Here is a 14375-nt window from a genome sequence, read left to right on the forward strand (position 1 = left end):
AAGTTAACTGCAACAAATGCTTCAGTGGTATACCACAAATGAATATAGCCTTATGTCTGCTGTATGCTTACAGTAGATTCCCACAGTATTGTTTTACAATTATATATCACTTACATAAGTCATCTGATCAAATTAACATTCCTAAGGAAGCCCTAAGCACAACCATTTCTGTCTGAAAGGCTTTCTTTATAGGTTCATAGGTTCATACTAGGCTATCTGCCCTGGGGCAATTATAAGCCTAGCCCGATTGTGTATGGCTTACGCCACCCCTTGATTTGAGCATACTGTGCCCTTTTTAAGGTTTAGTTTACTGTGCCTCTGTCTAGTAGCGACACGGGAGTAATCCCTGGGACAAACCTACGATCCCCCATCCACTTAACAAGATTCTTCTTGAAGAGATTCAGTGAGATGCTCTGCCTCACATGAACTGGAATTCTATTCCAGAGCGAAGGGGGCCTCTGGGTTATGAACCTGTCCCTCCAGCAAGTTCTATTTATTTCTGTGCTGATGTTCAAGTCCCTCGAGCGTGTGGCTCTAAGGGATTTAGATTTACTGAGGTGGAGCATGTCCATTAATTCTGGATTTGACATAGCTTTGTATGTCAGGCATAGATCGCCTCGAGGTAGGCAGTATGCAACTGAGTAGAGCTGGAGTTTTTTTAACAGAGCACCATATGGCATCTGTTTGAGACCCTTGATCCTCTTGGTGAGATACTTTTGAGGTCTTTCTAATTGCTGCAGGTGTCAGGTAAGGTACATCCCAAAAGGGGCATTGTATTCTATGATGGGCCTGATGAGGGATGAATAAAGGGGCACGATTACCTCTCTTGATCTAGATGTGAAACCCTTCGTGATGAGGTGGGCTATGTAGAAGGTCTTTCTAACCCCTTTGGCAATGTGGTTTTCAAAGGAGAGATTGCTATCAACTTGGGTCCCCAGGTCTCTAATAACTTTCTCTGTACTTAATGGGTTTCCGCCTACGTGGTAATTTGTGGGCACATTGTTTTTGCCAAAGGGTATGACTATACATTTTTTGGCATTTAGCTTTAAACCATGGCGCTGGCAGCAGTTATCTGTCTCTGTGAGGCCTTTTTGAAGGATGTTTGTGTCAGCTGGAGAGTTGATTATGGCACCCAGTTTGCAGTAATCTGCGAACTTGGTGAGCTATAGTCCTCCCACGTTTGCCTGTACCTCAGAAAAGTATATACCGAACAAGAGTGGTCCCAGGACAGAACCCTGTGGGATGCCACTTGTGACCGGTTTTTGTGACATTTTTTGGCATTTAGCTTTAAACCATGGCACTGGCAGCAGTTATCTGTCTCTGTGAGACCTTTTTGAAGGATGTTTGTGTCAGCTGGAGAGTTGATTATGGCACCCAGTTTGCAGTCATCTGCGAACTTGGTGAGCCATAGTCCTCCCACGTTTGCCTGTACCTCGGAAAAGTATATACCAAACAAGAATGGTCCCAGGACAGAACCCTGTGGGATGCCACTTGTGACCGGTTTTGAGTCTGACATGGCTCCAGCAACTCTCACTCTGTGGGTTCTGTCTTTGAGCCAGTTTGCGACCCATCTTGTGACATAGGGGTTTATATTTAAACTGGATAGCTTATCTATGATGCCTGAGTGGGGTATTGTGTCAAATGCCTTTGCAAGGTCCAGATAGGCTGTGTGGACTACCTTCCCTTCATCTATGGCTTTGGTGACTGTTTCAAAGAAGTCAACCAGGTTTAAAAGGCAGGATCTGCCCTTGACAAAGCCGAACTGGGTAGGATCTAGTGTCTGTAGGTCCCCAATATCTTTGTTTATGAGCTCCATGATGATCCTCTCCATAGCCTTGCAGACTAAGCTAGTCAGGCTTATGGGGCGATAGTTCCCAGGGTCCGTAGAGGCTCCACCTTTGTGGAGTGGGACCACTGTTGCTGTACGCCATTCTGTGGGCACATATCCTGTAGTGAGGCTGAGATTGTATAGCTGTTTTATTTGAGGGATTAGTCCCTCTTGTAGTTCATGTAGAACGCAACCTGGGACGCCATCTGGTCCCATGGAAGCAGTGTTTTTTGCTTTGGAGAGGGCAGCCTTCACCTGAGCATCTGAGATGTTTGGGAGGCAGCCCTCTGCCGGGATAGATACTTGCTCTTTTGGGGGGGAGGGGGTGGAGAAGTTTGCACTGAACCTGTCTGCCAGTATATTGGCGATGTCTGTGGGTTCAGTGTATTTTTTGTCGTTTAGAATCAACTCAGAACAAGTCTGGGAGTTGCATCCCAGGTTTCTAACATAACTGAAAAAAGCCTTATGATTGTCTTTGGTGTCCTGTGCAATTTTTCTCTCGAAGCTGGCCTTGGAGGATTTTATGAGGGATCGTAATTTTTTGCTAGTACTGATCAGAGATGCCTTCCCTATTAGGGATTTTGCTCTATCATGTAGTAGCTTCCTCCTTCTGTTGTACAGTTTATTTATGGCAGGGGTCCACCAGACTGGACGCATGCCTTTGGATTATTGGGTCTTGGTTTTGTATGGGATAGCATGATCCATGCATTCCTGGAGATGTCCATAGAATGCATTTATATAGGATTCTGCAGTTTGGGCTATAGTTTCCACTGGCCCTGGGGCCTTGAAGGATTCCACTTTGGTTTTGAGAAGTGAGAAGTTCGCTTTTGAGAAGTTTTTCACTGTGGTTTTCTGGGCTGGGGGTGGGGTCGGGATGTGGACATCCAGTGAAATTCATTTATGGTCTGATCTTACCAATGAGGGATATACTTCTGGTGTGGAGCACAGAGTCCCCATGTTGGTAATGATCAGGTCTAGTATGTTGTCCCCTCTTGTGGGAGTGGTGACTAGTTGTTCCATAGCATTTGAGTTTATAATTTCCAGGAATCTTTGGGCTAAGGTGCTGGGGCTTGAGTAGTGCTCCCAGTCAATGTTTGGGTAGTTGAAGTCGCCCAATATAATGGTGTTCGGAGAGATCTTCATGTTCTCCAATGTTTTCAGGAAGGCTGAATGGGATTCCTGACTTTGAGAGGTTGGTCTGTAGGATGCTATAAACTGAAAAGCAGTCTTGCCCACTGTTAGTTGCACATGGATGGTCTCTGATACTTCGTGCAATGCCACTAACCTGGAGGTGTGGATATCCTTGATAAATATGGAAACTCCCCCTCCTTTTGTGGTTCGGTCCGGGTTTTGGGGCCGAAAAGCATGATACGAGGTATAGCCTGGTAGTGCTGGGGTGCTCTCTGGAGCCTTGAACCAGGTTTCTGTCACTGCACAGATATCAATGTTCTCCATACTGAGGACAGCTTCGAGTGCGTGCATCTTGAGGTTAAGACTTCTGGCGTTTAGCAGCATTACCCTTATTTTCTTGTTCCTTGTGCTGTCTATGGGGGTGGGTTTGACTTTTGAGCCTTGCCTAAAAAGGCACTATGGGGGTGGCAAGAGCCTTTGCCAATATCCAAAAGCCCAGTGGTGACAGGTGCAAGCCGTCCCTAGTGAAGCAACGTGGCTTGTCGAGCATGTCATCCCAGGCTGACAGACACTGGATCCCCTTTGAATGACACCAAAATTTTAGCCAATTGTTAAAATCGATCATTTTGTCTTTGTACTGTGGCATCTTTCTAGGTGAGGGTAAGATGCTGCTCAAGGTCAGGGTCATACCAGCCTGGGCTACATGATCAGAGAGCTCCTCTATGTCTCTTTTGATGTAGTCCAGGGAGGTACATCTCAGGTCATTCACACCAGCATATACAATGACCGAGTCATATTTGTATTTGCTTTGGAGTGACCTGAGTGCTTGCGTTATGTGTCGGATCCTAGCACCCGACAGTCAGCTCACCGTGACCTTCTCTTTATTCAGCCTGGTGAGCAGGACGTCAGTGTGTCTGACAATAGAGTCGCCTATAACAAGAGTATCAGGTGCGTTATTCAGCCTTAAGGGCTGCGGCTGCTTGGCACACTGACTTTGTGGGTTATGTGTTGTGTGTGTTTTGTTTTGAGGTAGCGTTTGCTTGGATGTCTGCTTTGGAGGTCTCTGTTGCTTAGGTAGATTTTTATTTAGAGCCTCCGAGTATGTTTTTGTGTATTTATGTGTTTGGTTCGCTGATGTGGTGGGACTATGCGATACTGGAATTGTGTTGTGTGAGGTTACCTTCTCCTCATGACTGGTTACACCAGTTTTGAGATGAGAGCTCAGCCTCCAGTTTGGCTAAATAGTTGCATCTCTCACATATATTTGAACCTGTTTGGAGGAGGAGAGGGTTGTCTGTGTACATGAGACAGTTGTAACATTGCCTCAAAATTCCCAGATTCACCAGCTGGACTGGAGAGGAAACCATTGACTGACCTTTGGACATGCTAGAGTAACAGGGAAACTGAATTTAAGACGGACCAATAGAGGACAGGGTAATCGTAGAGAGTATAAGAGTAAGTAGTTCTTATGTTTAATAGTGCTAACTTGTAGGTTTACTTAATTGGACCAGTGAAGGGCCTTAGAATGAGAATATGGTGTTTAAATTGAGAGATAGAGCAGTTCTAAGGGAAAAAGTGAAGAGCAGACTTTGTGGAGCCAGGAATACTTTAAACCCAATTAGGCGGCATTGCCCGCTGTTGCGCTATGCTCAAAAATGCGCAAAACCGCACAAAATAGGGTTTTAAGAGAGGAAGATGAAGGAGTTTTGGAATATGGCCAATAAAACTACAGTTTCAAGTCAGTAACCACTCCCACAGGGGCAGGCAGGCTGCTCAATGTTTATCACTGCCACTGATCAACAGAGAGACTTTTCTTTAGCCCAAGCAAAAAATGGCCTCACAGAAACTTACAAACAGTTCAATAACAGCAAGCCTGTAACGGAACTTTTTTAAATCTCAGAAAAGTGGGAAAAAAAGCAAGATTTCTTTTTGTTTTTTTGTTTTTTCAGAGACAGCAGTGGTTATCAATTATCAACAAGTTATAACAGTGCAGTAAATGACCCCACACAAGAGTGCTAGGCCAAAGACAGATAAAGTGCAAGTTTTGAGAAAAAAACGATTTTAAAAATAAGTGCAAACAGGAAATTCAGTAAACAGCTCTAGGTTTTGCTCTAAATACAGTTACTAATGCAGAAATCAGATTTAACAAGCCAGAAAATGCTCAAAATGATGATAATGTTTACACATTTTACTAAAAGTACATTAGCTGGTGTCTCTGAAATGAGCTGTGTATCCTTTACAGCAGCTTCCCCAAAGTCTTTGCTTAAGTTCATCAGCTGTGTTGCAAACACAGTACAATGTGAGATTTGGTTAGCCAAGGACGTAGCCAAACATTTATATTTTGTCATCAAACCTTGTGTCCCCCATTCAACTATCATAAGCGTCAGGTCAGATGATGTGAAGTAGTAAAGGCTTTGAATTTATTTTTTCACCAGAATATACAGGAGTGCCACTAAACTCTCACTTTTCAAACATTGGTAAACACTGCTCTCAAAAGATGCAAGGTCCTCTATCACAAGGAACTGAGGCAGGCTACCGGCTAGGAGAAAATAGCACTTTCAATGTAATATACACATTCCTTGTTGCTTGAACGATGAAGTCTTCATCATTTATATATGGTTATTTAGTCATGACTACTCTGGGAAACCATGGATTTTCAAGACTCATATTCTGAAGAGCAAAATTATCCACATTGACTACAAAGCTTCCTCAGGGATACTATACGCAAACTGTATAATTTAGAGATTTTCATCCCTGTACTGTCACTGAGAGGCAGTGATATTTATAGGACTAACCAACACAGTTCGGTTAAGTTAAGTGACCTGCTCAGATTTACACTATGCAAATGCATACCTCTCAACTTCTTACTGCAAGAAACCTGGACAAAGTCAAAAATAATGGAGGGACAAAGACCCCAAATCAGGGACAGATTTTAATTATTGCTTTTATAAACTTAGAAAGGTGCTAGAATAACAATTTTGTATTAGCATGCATTCTCTTAAGGGTTTTGAACTCTGAAACCCAAATGCCTGTCATTATTCAGTGACTTCAGTTCTCAGAGATTTGTAAGAAAACCACACATTTTATGAGGAACAGACCAAAAATATCAGGCAAAAATCAGGACATTCTATGAACATCTGGATACTTGACAAGCATGTGCAAACTGAGTCTGAGGGACTCAAACCCTGGACTACAGGAAGCAGCTTAACAACTCAGCAATTAGATCTGGATGCCCCAGTCTGTAGCTATAAGAATTATTGCTAAAGACTTGTAATGCCATCTGATCAATACATAAGGTGTGTGTGTGTGTGTGTGTGTGTGTGTGTGTGTGTGTGTGTGTGTGTGTGTGTGTGTGTGTGTGTGTGTGTGTGTGTGTGTGTGTGTGTGTGTGTGTGTGTGTGTGTGTGTGTTAAGAAGTCAGTTGCACACATAAATCCTCCTTACCTGCTGAACACCACAAAGTCTTAAGAAGGTGCCTGTTGCTGGGATTCTGTAACAAATCAATCACAACCTGTTTCAGGCAAACCAGACTGTCTTCAGCTCATGTATAGTTAGTGTGGCTGATTTTACTCAAAAAGTAAAACAGCACGTGGCTGAATTAGTGAATTCCACCAACTTGTTGGGCTGCCAATTACATGAGGTTTACCATTTTGTTTTTAGTGTCATTCTGGCACACTGCTTTGCAGTTTTTAGTAGCAGAACACTTTCTTTCTTCTAACTACAAAGGTATTTGCAAAGAGAGGACTTTTTCCCAGACATGTAACAGCATGTTCAGTTGTTTGTATTTGTGATAGGTATAGGGGTCCAAAAGACTATCTCATCTTCAGACATGACTGTCCCTAACTTATGATTTTATATCAGTATGTGTATAGTTCAATTTCATTTCCATACTTGTATGTGTATTTTCTTTTCTGTTTTAATACTCCAGCATCAATGGCTTAACTTAAGACACTGCTGTATTGTTTATGTAGTTATAAATGAGTACAAAACAATTGGGTACATTTGCTAACTTCAGGTAATGCGTACATGAACAGAAACACTAACACTACTAGTAGTTGTTTTAGGAAAAGGGAGAAAGCAAACATACTTGTAGAAATTCTATGACTTACCCTGTGTCTTTTCAGCTGTGACTTTAGAGAAGAGGGATATTTGAGAAACAGCAACAAACGGGAGTCCCAGGACTTGCAGAAAAACCCCAATAATGAACTCAGCCAACAAGATACCCCACTGACCTATAGAAAGAAGAAAGAGCACAGATAACAGAAATAAAGCATTCCATTCTCATAATTAAAATTAATATACAAAACACATCAATTTATTTGTTTCCTTGTATATTTGTTTCTTTATTCTGTGACAGACTTCAGCTGGGGATAACCCATTTTCATGAATGTTGAAAGAGGAGTTCTTGTGCAGCATTTCCAGTGGTCATGCACATTAAAGCACTTGTCAAAAACTGGCACTGGCAACTAAGCTACTAAACTTTCAGTTGTGCACTATAAAACAAAACATGTTATGCAGCATATTACTGCAAAACAACAAACATATCTCGAATTCCAGTCGTTTGAAACTGGAGAGCAGCTGGCCTTGTCAAGTGCACCACATTACAGGGAACATTCCTCATTTTGGGTAATAGACAGCTCATGTTCTTCGAAGTTCCACATTGAATGGGTCGGAATCACATTAAGTGTTAGGATTTTTTTTTTAACTGACATCCATGGTAAATAGCACTGAATCATAGTAATTAATTTAAGGAACTTTTTCTAAGTATAAACTACAAATTTTAACCATCCTGTTAGCTTCTTAGCTGAAGTTGTTAGTAAGCTCTTCAGGGTCTATATTAGATTACCGAATGCTTAAAAAAGCTAACGGTGATTAATCGACCCTATGTAAGCGAAAGCTTACAACGTCGAACTGTCAGAACAGTGATTTTTTCCAAGGAAAAAAAATCGCTGTTCCAACAAAAAAAAATAAATAAACAAAACACTTTAAACATTACATTAAGTGGGGGGGCTTCACCCCCCACACACCCCCTACTTAAATATACCAACTCTGAGACCGCACTACAGTGCTGAAAATGGCAAAGTAACAAAGCGGCCAAGCAAATTCTTTCCCAGAAAAAGAATTTGCATGAAAAACGCTTCGATATTTTGCCATTTCAGTCAAGTTCAACCAAAATGCAATTGAAAGAATGCATCTTTGGTCTTCTAATAGGAACCCAGCTCTTAGTAGGTATTCCACATTTTTCCCACTTGTTCCACATTTTAAGAGAGGTGATGTTCTCATTTGGGAGATGGAAAGTTGAGAGCTATCCTTGTAAATGAGAGAGAGAGAAAGTAATAAAGTGACAAAACTTAATATACTGTAATAGGGTCCACTAGGTACAGCAGAATAGATCACGAATAAACTAAATATGAATGACTACTATGGACAGGACAAGATAGGGAGCAAGTACAAATTAAGTAAGAATTAAGGAGAAGGCAACATGTGACAGCATTAGTAGAAAAGTATATTCTTGAATATGCCATATGACAGGCTAGATACAATAGGCTGCTTTAACATTAGATACTGGGTGGGGTTTAGAGGACAAATCTAGGCTATTAGTTGACATCTTTGCACATTTTTGCCTAATACGTCTTTGTTGCATCACTTTAATGCCGGCATTATTTATTCTTTTAATGGATAGCTCCTATATGTAAGCACTAAAATACATGTGAAGTGTAGATAAAACAACATTTTTCCAGGTGGTTAGATGAAATCTTAGTGCTTGTTTGAAGCAGTGGAGGGAAATAATTTACATTAATGCAGGTGCACATTCTATAATTTGAAAACTAGAAAATGAGAACAACAACTACTAGACGGTAAGTAACTGATGAGAATGCTGTCTTTGGTGGGATGCACCATTTTGGCAGACAACTGACATACAGGGCATTTTAGTGCAGCACAAAAGAGGGAGAATGTTATCTGTAAGCATGTGGCCCCCTGCCCACCACAGTAATGTGCACTAACCCTAACCCTGCCCCTACTCATAACACTAACTGTGCACCTTACCTTTAAAGAAACCCTTTTAGTAATACCACCACTATTCAGATAAAATTTGAGCTGAATGATTGGCAGGATTATGGATGGTACAATGGAAAAGGGAATTGGTTTTCTTTTCTGATGTACTGGGTGTTAGTAATTTGTGTTGTCAGCATAATGAATTATTTACACTCTTTGGTTGATATTTCTTTGTGCAGATCATTTAATATGTCATCTATTCATATAATCCTATCATGAAGGTATCAGCCAGTTTACAACAGCTTATTGCTCCTTTGAATGTATGTCATGGTGGTTGTGGATTCTGATAAATTCTTTTGATTGAAATGCAAACAGCTCTCTGGTTCTCTGCCATGGTAGGGATTTTGCCTCAGTTAACTCCTTGCCAAGCCATTTTCGTGGTTGTCTAGGTTCAAGTTTGTCTTCATTTTCAACCCCATCAACAGTTGGGAATGCTGTGGTCAAACTGGTTGTTGTCACAATGAGTATTTCTGGCTACCCAATCATGTTGCAAACAGTGTCATTAATATTAGGATACACCAGCATTTGCAGTAAAACAGCAACTTTAATACAGCACAAACTGGCAGCACAGCAAAAAAGCCATTAACAATTCATTCACCATAAACACACTAACAACTGGCAAACTAGACTAAATGCATTAGGGATACAGTACTTATTTAAATGGCAATGCTATACAATCATTTTCAAATGGTAATGCTGTATGACATATTTATAATATAGAGAAATATAGCAAATCTGCCTTTTCTATCATCACAACTAAAATGGGATATTTCTGTATTTAAGCAAAGCTGAACAGTCTTGCTTAGGACTGGTAACATCTTTTCACAGTTTGTATAATTCCCTCAACCTGCCAAACTGCCTAACAGCATCTCAGATGGACTGTTGTATGCTGAAATTTCCAGTGTTGTGAAAATTAGTAAAGCTCTTAACTTATAAATTGTGGACAAAAAAATTGATATTTTTAATCTCATGAAGTGAAAAATTTAACAAAAGTACACTGAATAATAAACACAGATAAGATGTTGACTGTCCTTACACTTAATTCTGTATCTACTTTATACGGGGTAAGCATTCTGTCTTTGATACTGAACTTGTGAAATAGATTGCAAATATCATGTTTCTTTTCACAATCATTTCAACTGGATGAGCCATACCAGGTTAAACATTTTGTGAAGTACTGATCATGCGTTCTCTTTATTTTGGACTATAACCAAACTCCCTCTGGCATTTACTTACATAACTGGTTTGGTAAACCACTTTGTTGAGACTGAATGTTACATGTTTTTTTCCATGAAAATATATTTAGTTTAGAATGAACTGGTCCATTCTTTTCAACCTCTTAATGCAAGAAATTGGGACAAATGCCAAAAAATAGGGACAGATTTTATTTATTGCTCTTATATACTTATAAAGCTGTTAAAATAATAGATTTTTTGGTAGCATGCATTTTCTGAAGTCTGAAATGCAAATGTCTGCCATTATATAATGATTTCAGTCCCCAAAGACTTGGCAGAAAACCACAAATTTTATGAGGAACAGAACAAAAATATGAGTCAAAAATGTGAACATTCTGCAAAAATCTGGACTATTGCAAGGTATGACCTGGTTCATAGGTGTGTAGTAGGCTAATGGCCCTGGAGCCTTTACAAGCCTGGCCCATAGGATTACCCTGGCATCGTGCCACCCGACCTTAGTTCCCAGTGCCTCTGTCGAGTACAGCCACTGGAGTGATCCCCGAGGTGAACTTTCTATTTCCCATCCACTCATCAAGATTTCTCGGGGTGGAGCCTGAATGGCTAACTGAAAGCAGCAGTATTTTAGATCTCCATATAGCTAGTTAAATAAGACAGGAAAAATATTCTTTTTTTTTTTTTTTTTACAAAGTACAAAATCTAATAGATAAAGGACTAATTTACATAATTAGAAACTTTGGTGAAGTTTTACAAATAATTTCCTGTCAAAAAGCTTGGAGATATATTCACTTGTTAAAATGAGCAACTCAAAGAATTCTCATCAGGATGCTGCCTTAAAGAAGGAACTACAACAGATGGCATCTACCCTGCAGGAGTTGTCTATTTTAAAGAGAACCTAGAAAATCTTAAAACAAGCAGTCAAAAAAAGGCTGACACCCTCAAGGAAATGCTACAACAACACCAGGCAAGGATAACAGGAAAAGAGGTTTCTCTAAATGACTTAGAAAGCAGACTTAAGGAAGTGGAAACACAGAAAGAACTGCTTCTTAAACAAAACACTTGGCTGGTTAATAAAGTAGATGACTTGGAAAATAGGGAGAGGAGAAATAACATCAGGATTTTCGGATTACCTGAAAACACAGAAGGTGAGGATATTATTTCCTTTTTATCAAGCTGGATCCTTGACTTTTTAAATTTAAAAGAAGGACTTTCCTTTGGCATTGAAAGGGCACACAGAGCTCTTGGGAAACCTGCCACTAACTCAAACTCTCCTCCTAGGACAGTAATTATCAAATTTCTTTCATATTTAGACAATGGACTGATTTTAAGATCTGCTTGGAGGAAGGCACATCTAAAATATAAACAGAGCCTAATAAGATCTGATAATGACTGTTCATCTAGAATATTGGAACAAAGGAAAAAAATGTGGCCAATGATAAAGTTTCTGAAACAAAATAACATCAAGGCACAACTTGCATATTCAGCTAAGATAAGAATACTGTATGCCAACAAGATGAGGATTTTTATTGACTTAGAGGAATCCTCTTCATTTATTAAAACTAATAATGTGATTACTTTACCAGAAGATATGGATTGGATGTCACCTTCTCTTGAGAGAACAAAAGAACCAAATGTCTGGACAGATGTCAAAAAGAAGAAGCAAAAGACTGATACTGTTGCAGCCAAATCTCTCAAAGCATCAACTATGATATGAATTGTTTTAACATTACTTTAAAGGACCAATTTTACTGCTTGGAATTTTAAAACAAAGGTAACTAACTACTGGAATCTTTATCTATATTTTTTGAAAATAGATGACACATGAGAGTTTTCACATTACCTCAGGTATGTAAAACAGGGTACTTTTCTTTCACAGAAGGAGGGTTATATAGCACATAAAATATTTATACTGTAAATCAACATACATAGTATATGTGTATTTTCTCTTAATTTTCTCTTTTCTTTCTCTCTCTCTCTCTCTCTCTCTCCTTTTTCTCATTATTTATTTTAACTGCATCTTGTCTCCCTTTCTAAATTCTCTCCTATTTACTATACTAATAACGTCTGTATATATTTAATAACTCACTATCTATACAGAGATAAATAATAGTCTAAAATAATCTAGTTTTAAGGCAGACTAATTGGAAGAGTAAACTTAATGAATTGTTATTACAATATTTATTAGATTAATGATAGTCACTGTTATGCTTATTGGGATTGGGGACATGTTCGTGATTAACTCTGAAAGTTCCATTCATGTACATATGTCCTTTGAATTATTTCCTTTTAGTATTAACAATACATAAAAAAAGGAGGGAAAAGTACTGTTGGTTAAGAGAAGTGAAGCTTTCTTCACATTCTATTTGTGTTGCCATAGCAACAGTAAACAATTGCTACAGTTTCTAAGGACACTGTGAACCTGTGAAGTGTATTTTCGCCTCACAGATAACAAATAATAAGAACAAGTAATGTTGTTTAGTTATTAAAATGAAAAACAACCTAAACAAGGTAAAATAAATACATAATAGGACTATTTGTAAAAATGTATGATTTATCCTCATAGGATTACATATTCCTGGAAACACAACTGAAATGTTCCCAAATTACATGTGCACTTAAATGTAACTGCTTGATTAAAAAGTATTATAGCAATAACCCACGCCTGGGTGTGGGTAATGCTAAATTACCGGTTGGCGTGGTTTGGTCCCGAGGGACCAAACAAAGCCAACCGTGGTAAATTTAGCATTACACACCCAGAAGTGGTTATTGCTATTATATGACATTATTTAAGAAAAGAAACTGTTACTTTTCTTAAATAATGGCATAGTATAATGCCTGTTTACTGCCCTTCCGCAGATGTCTGGCATCCGGCAGTTCTGATGTACTGGCGCCTGCGCGGTACATCAGAGCTGTGGCAAAAAGCAATGGAAAGCAAGATCTCCGTTGCTTTTAGTCTCTATGTTAAATGAGTTTAACATAGCGAGACAGTTTTAAAATAAGCAACGGACATCTCCGTTGCTTATTTTAAAACTGTCTTGCTATTTTAAAACCATTTAACATAGCGAGACTAAAAAGCAACGGAGATCTTGCTTTCTCCGTTGCTTTTTAACATTCTCGCTATGTTAAATGGGTTTAACATAGCGAGACAGCTTTAAAATAAGCAACGGAGATCTCCGTTGCTTATTTTAAAGTTGTCTCGCATGTTAAACCCATTTAACATAGCAGACAGTGTTTAAAGAAGTTATACTAATGGAAAAAGTCGGGACGACCGGACCTTTTTCCCTTAGTATAACTCGATTTACAACGGGCACGCTGGCCAATCAGCGTGCACGTTTTGGGGGGGTCATGGTATAATACTCAGTTTAACATGCTGATTCCACAAGCTGTCTGCACTGTAAAAGTTTCATTTTATATGTTACTTGAAATTTTCAGTATCTAGAGCATGCAAAAAGATACATACTACTTTTTGCAACATGTTATCTTTGCAGTTACCTCACACTCTGCACAGACTCACTTGGTAACTGATAGCTATTCATTTAAAATCATTTAAAATATCAGTTTAAATTTTAAATGTGCTCTTGAAATGCTATTGACATTTTGACAAAATATAATCTGAACTGTAAAATGGATGACTTGAAAGAAGTGAAGTAATGCATAGATTTCAAAGACAGTTCTTGACACTACAGTAAAAGTAAAATTATATATTCACAAGGAAGTACTGAAATGTTTTAGTCTTCCAGTTAAAATAGCTTACTGTCAACATTTTGCGATATCAGAAAGTTTGAAGAGCTAGGAAATTACTATTCTTTGTCTTTATAATGATTATTAGACAGATGTTAGACTATGCTTAGTTTAATGAATTGTGACATATGTTTATGAGGAAAAGTGGACTCAATTACTCACATTGGACTACACATTCCTGGAAACTCAACTGAAATGTCCCAAAATTATTTGTGAATTTAAATGAAACTGCCTGATTAATAAGCATAACTTACTTTAACAACCTGAATCCATAAGCTATCTGCTCTATATATGCTACATTATATATGTCATTTGCATATGACAGACTCTAGGGCACACGAAAAAGTACATATTATTTTTGCAACATGCTATATTTGCACTAACCATACATTCTAAACTAACTCAATTGGCAACTGGCAAGTTAT

At 38.9% G+C, this 14375-nt stretch overlaps 1 protein-coding gene across 2 annotated transcripts in view; it reads right to left on the reverse strand.

The window, feature by feature from the left end:
- Positions 1-14375, reverse strand: part of LOC122801105 (major facilitator superfamily domain-containing protein 8-like) — a 1359614-nt gene that overhangs the window by 219947 nt on the left and 1125292 nt on the right. For both annotated transcript variants that reach the window (XM_044070628.1, XM_044070627.1), the window contains one exon: positions 7069-7191. In XM_044070628.1, the coding sequence (XP_043926563.1) occupies positions 7069-7191 (123 nt within the window). The remainder of the gene's footprint in view (positions 1-7068; positions 7192-14375) is intronic.

Source organism: Protopterus annectens, chromosome 4.part1 (genome assembly GCF_019279795.1).
Source record: "Protopterus annectens isolate FY-2018-M chromosome 4.part1, PAN1.0, whole genome shotgun sequence".
NCBI lineage: Eukaryota > Metazoa > Chordata > Ceratodontiformes > Protopteridae > Protopterus > Protopterus annectens.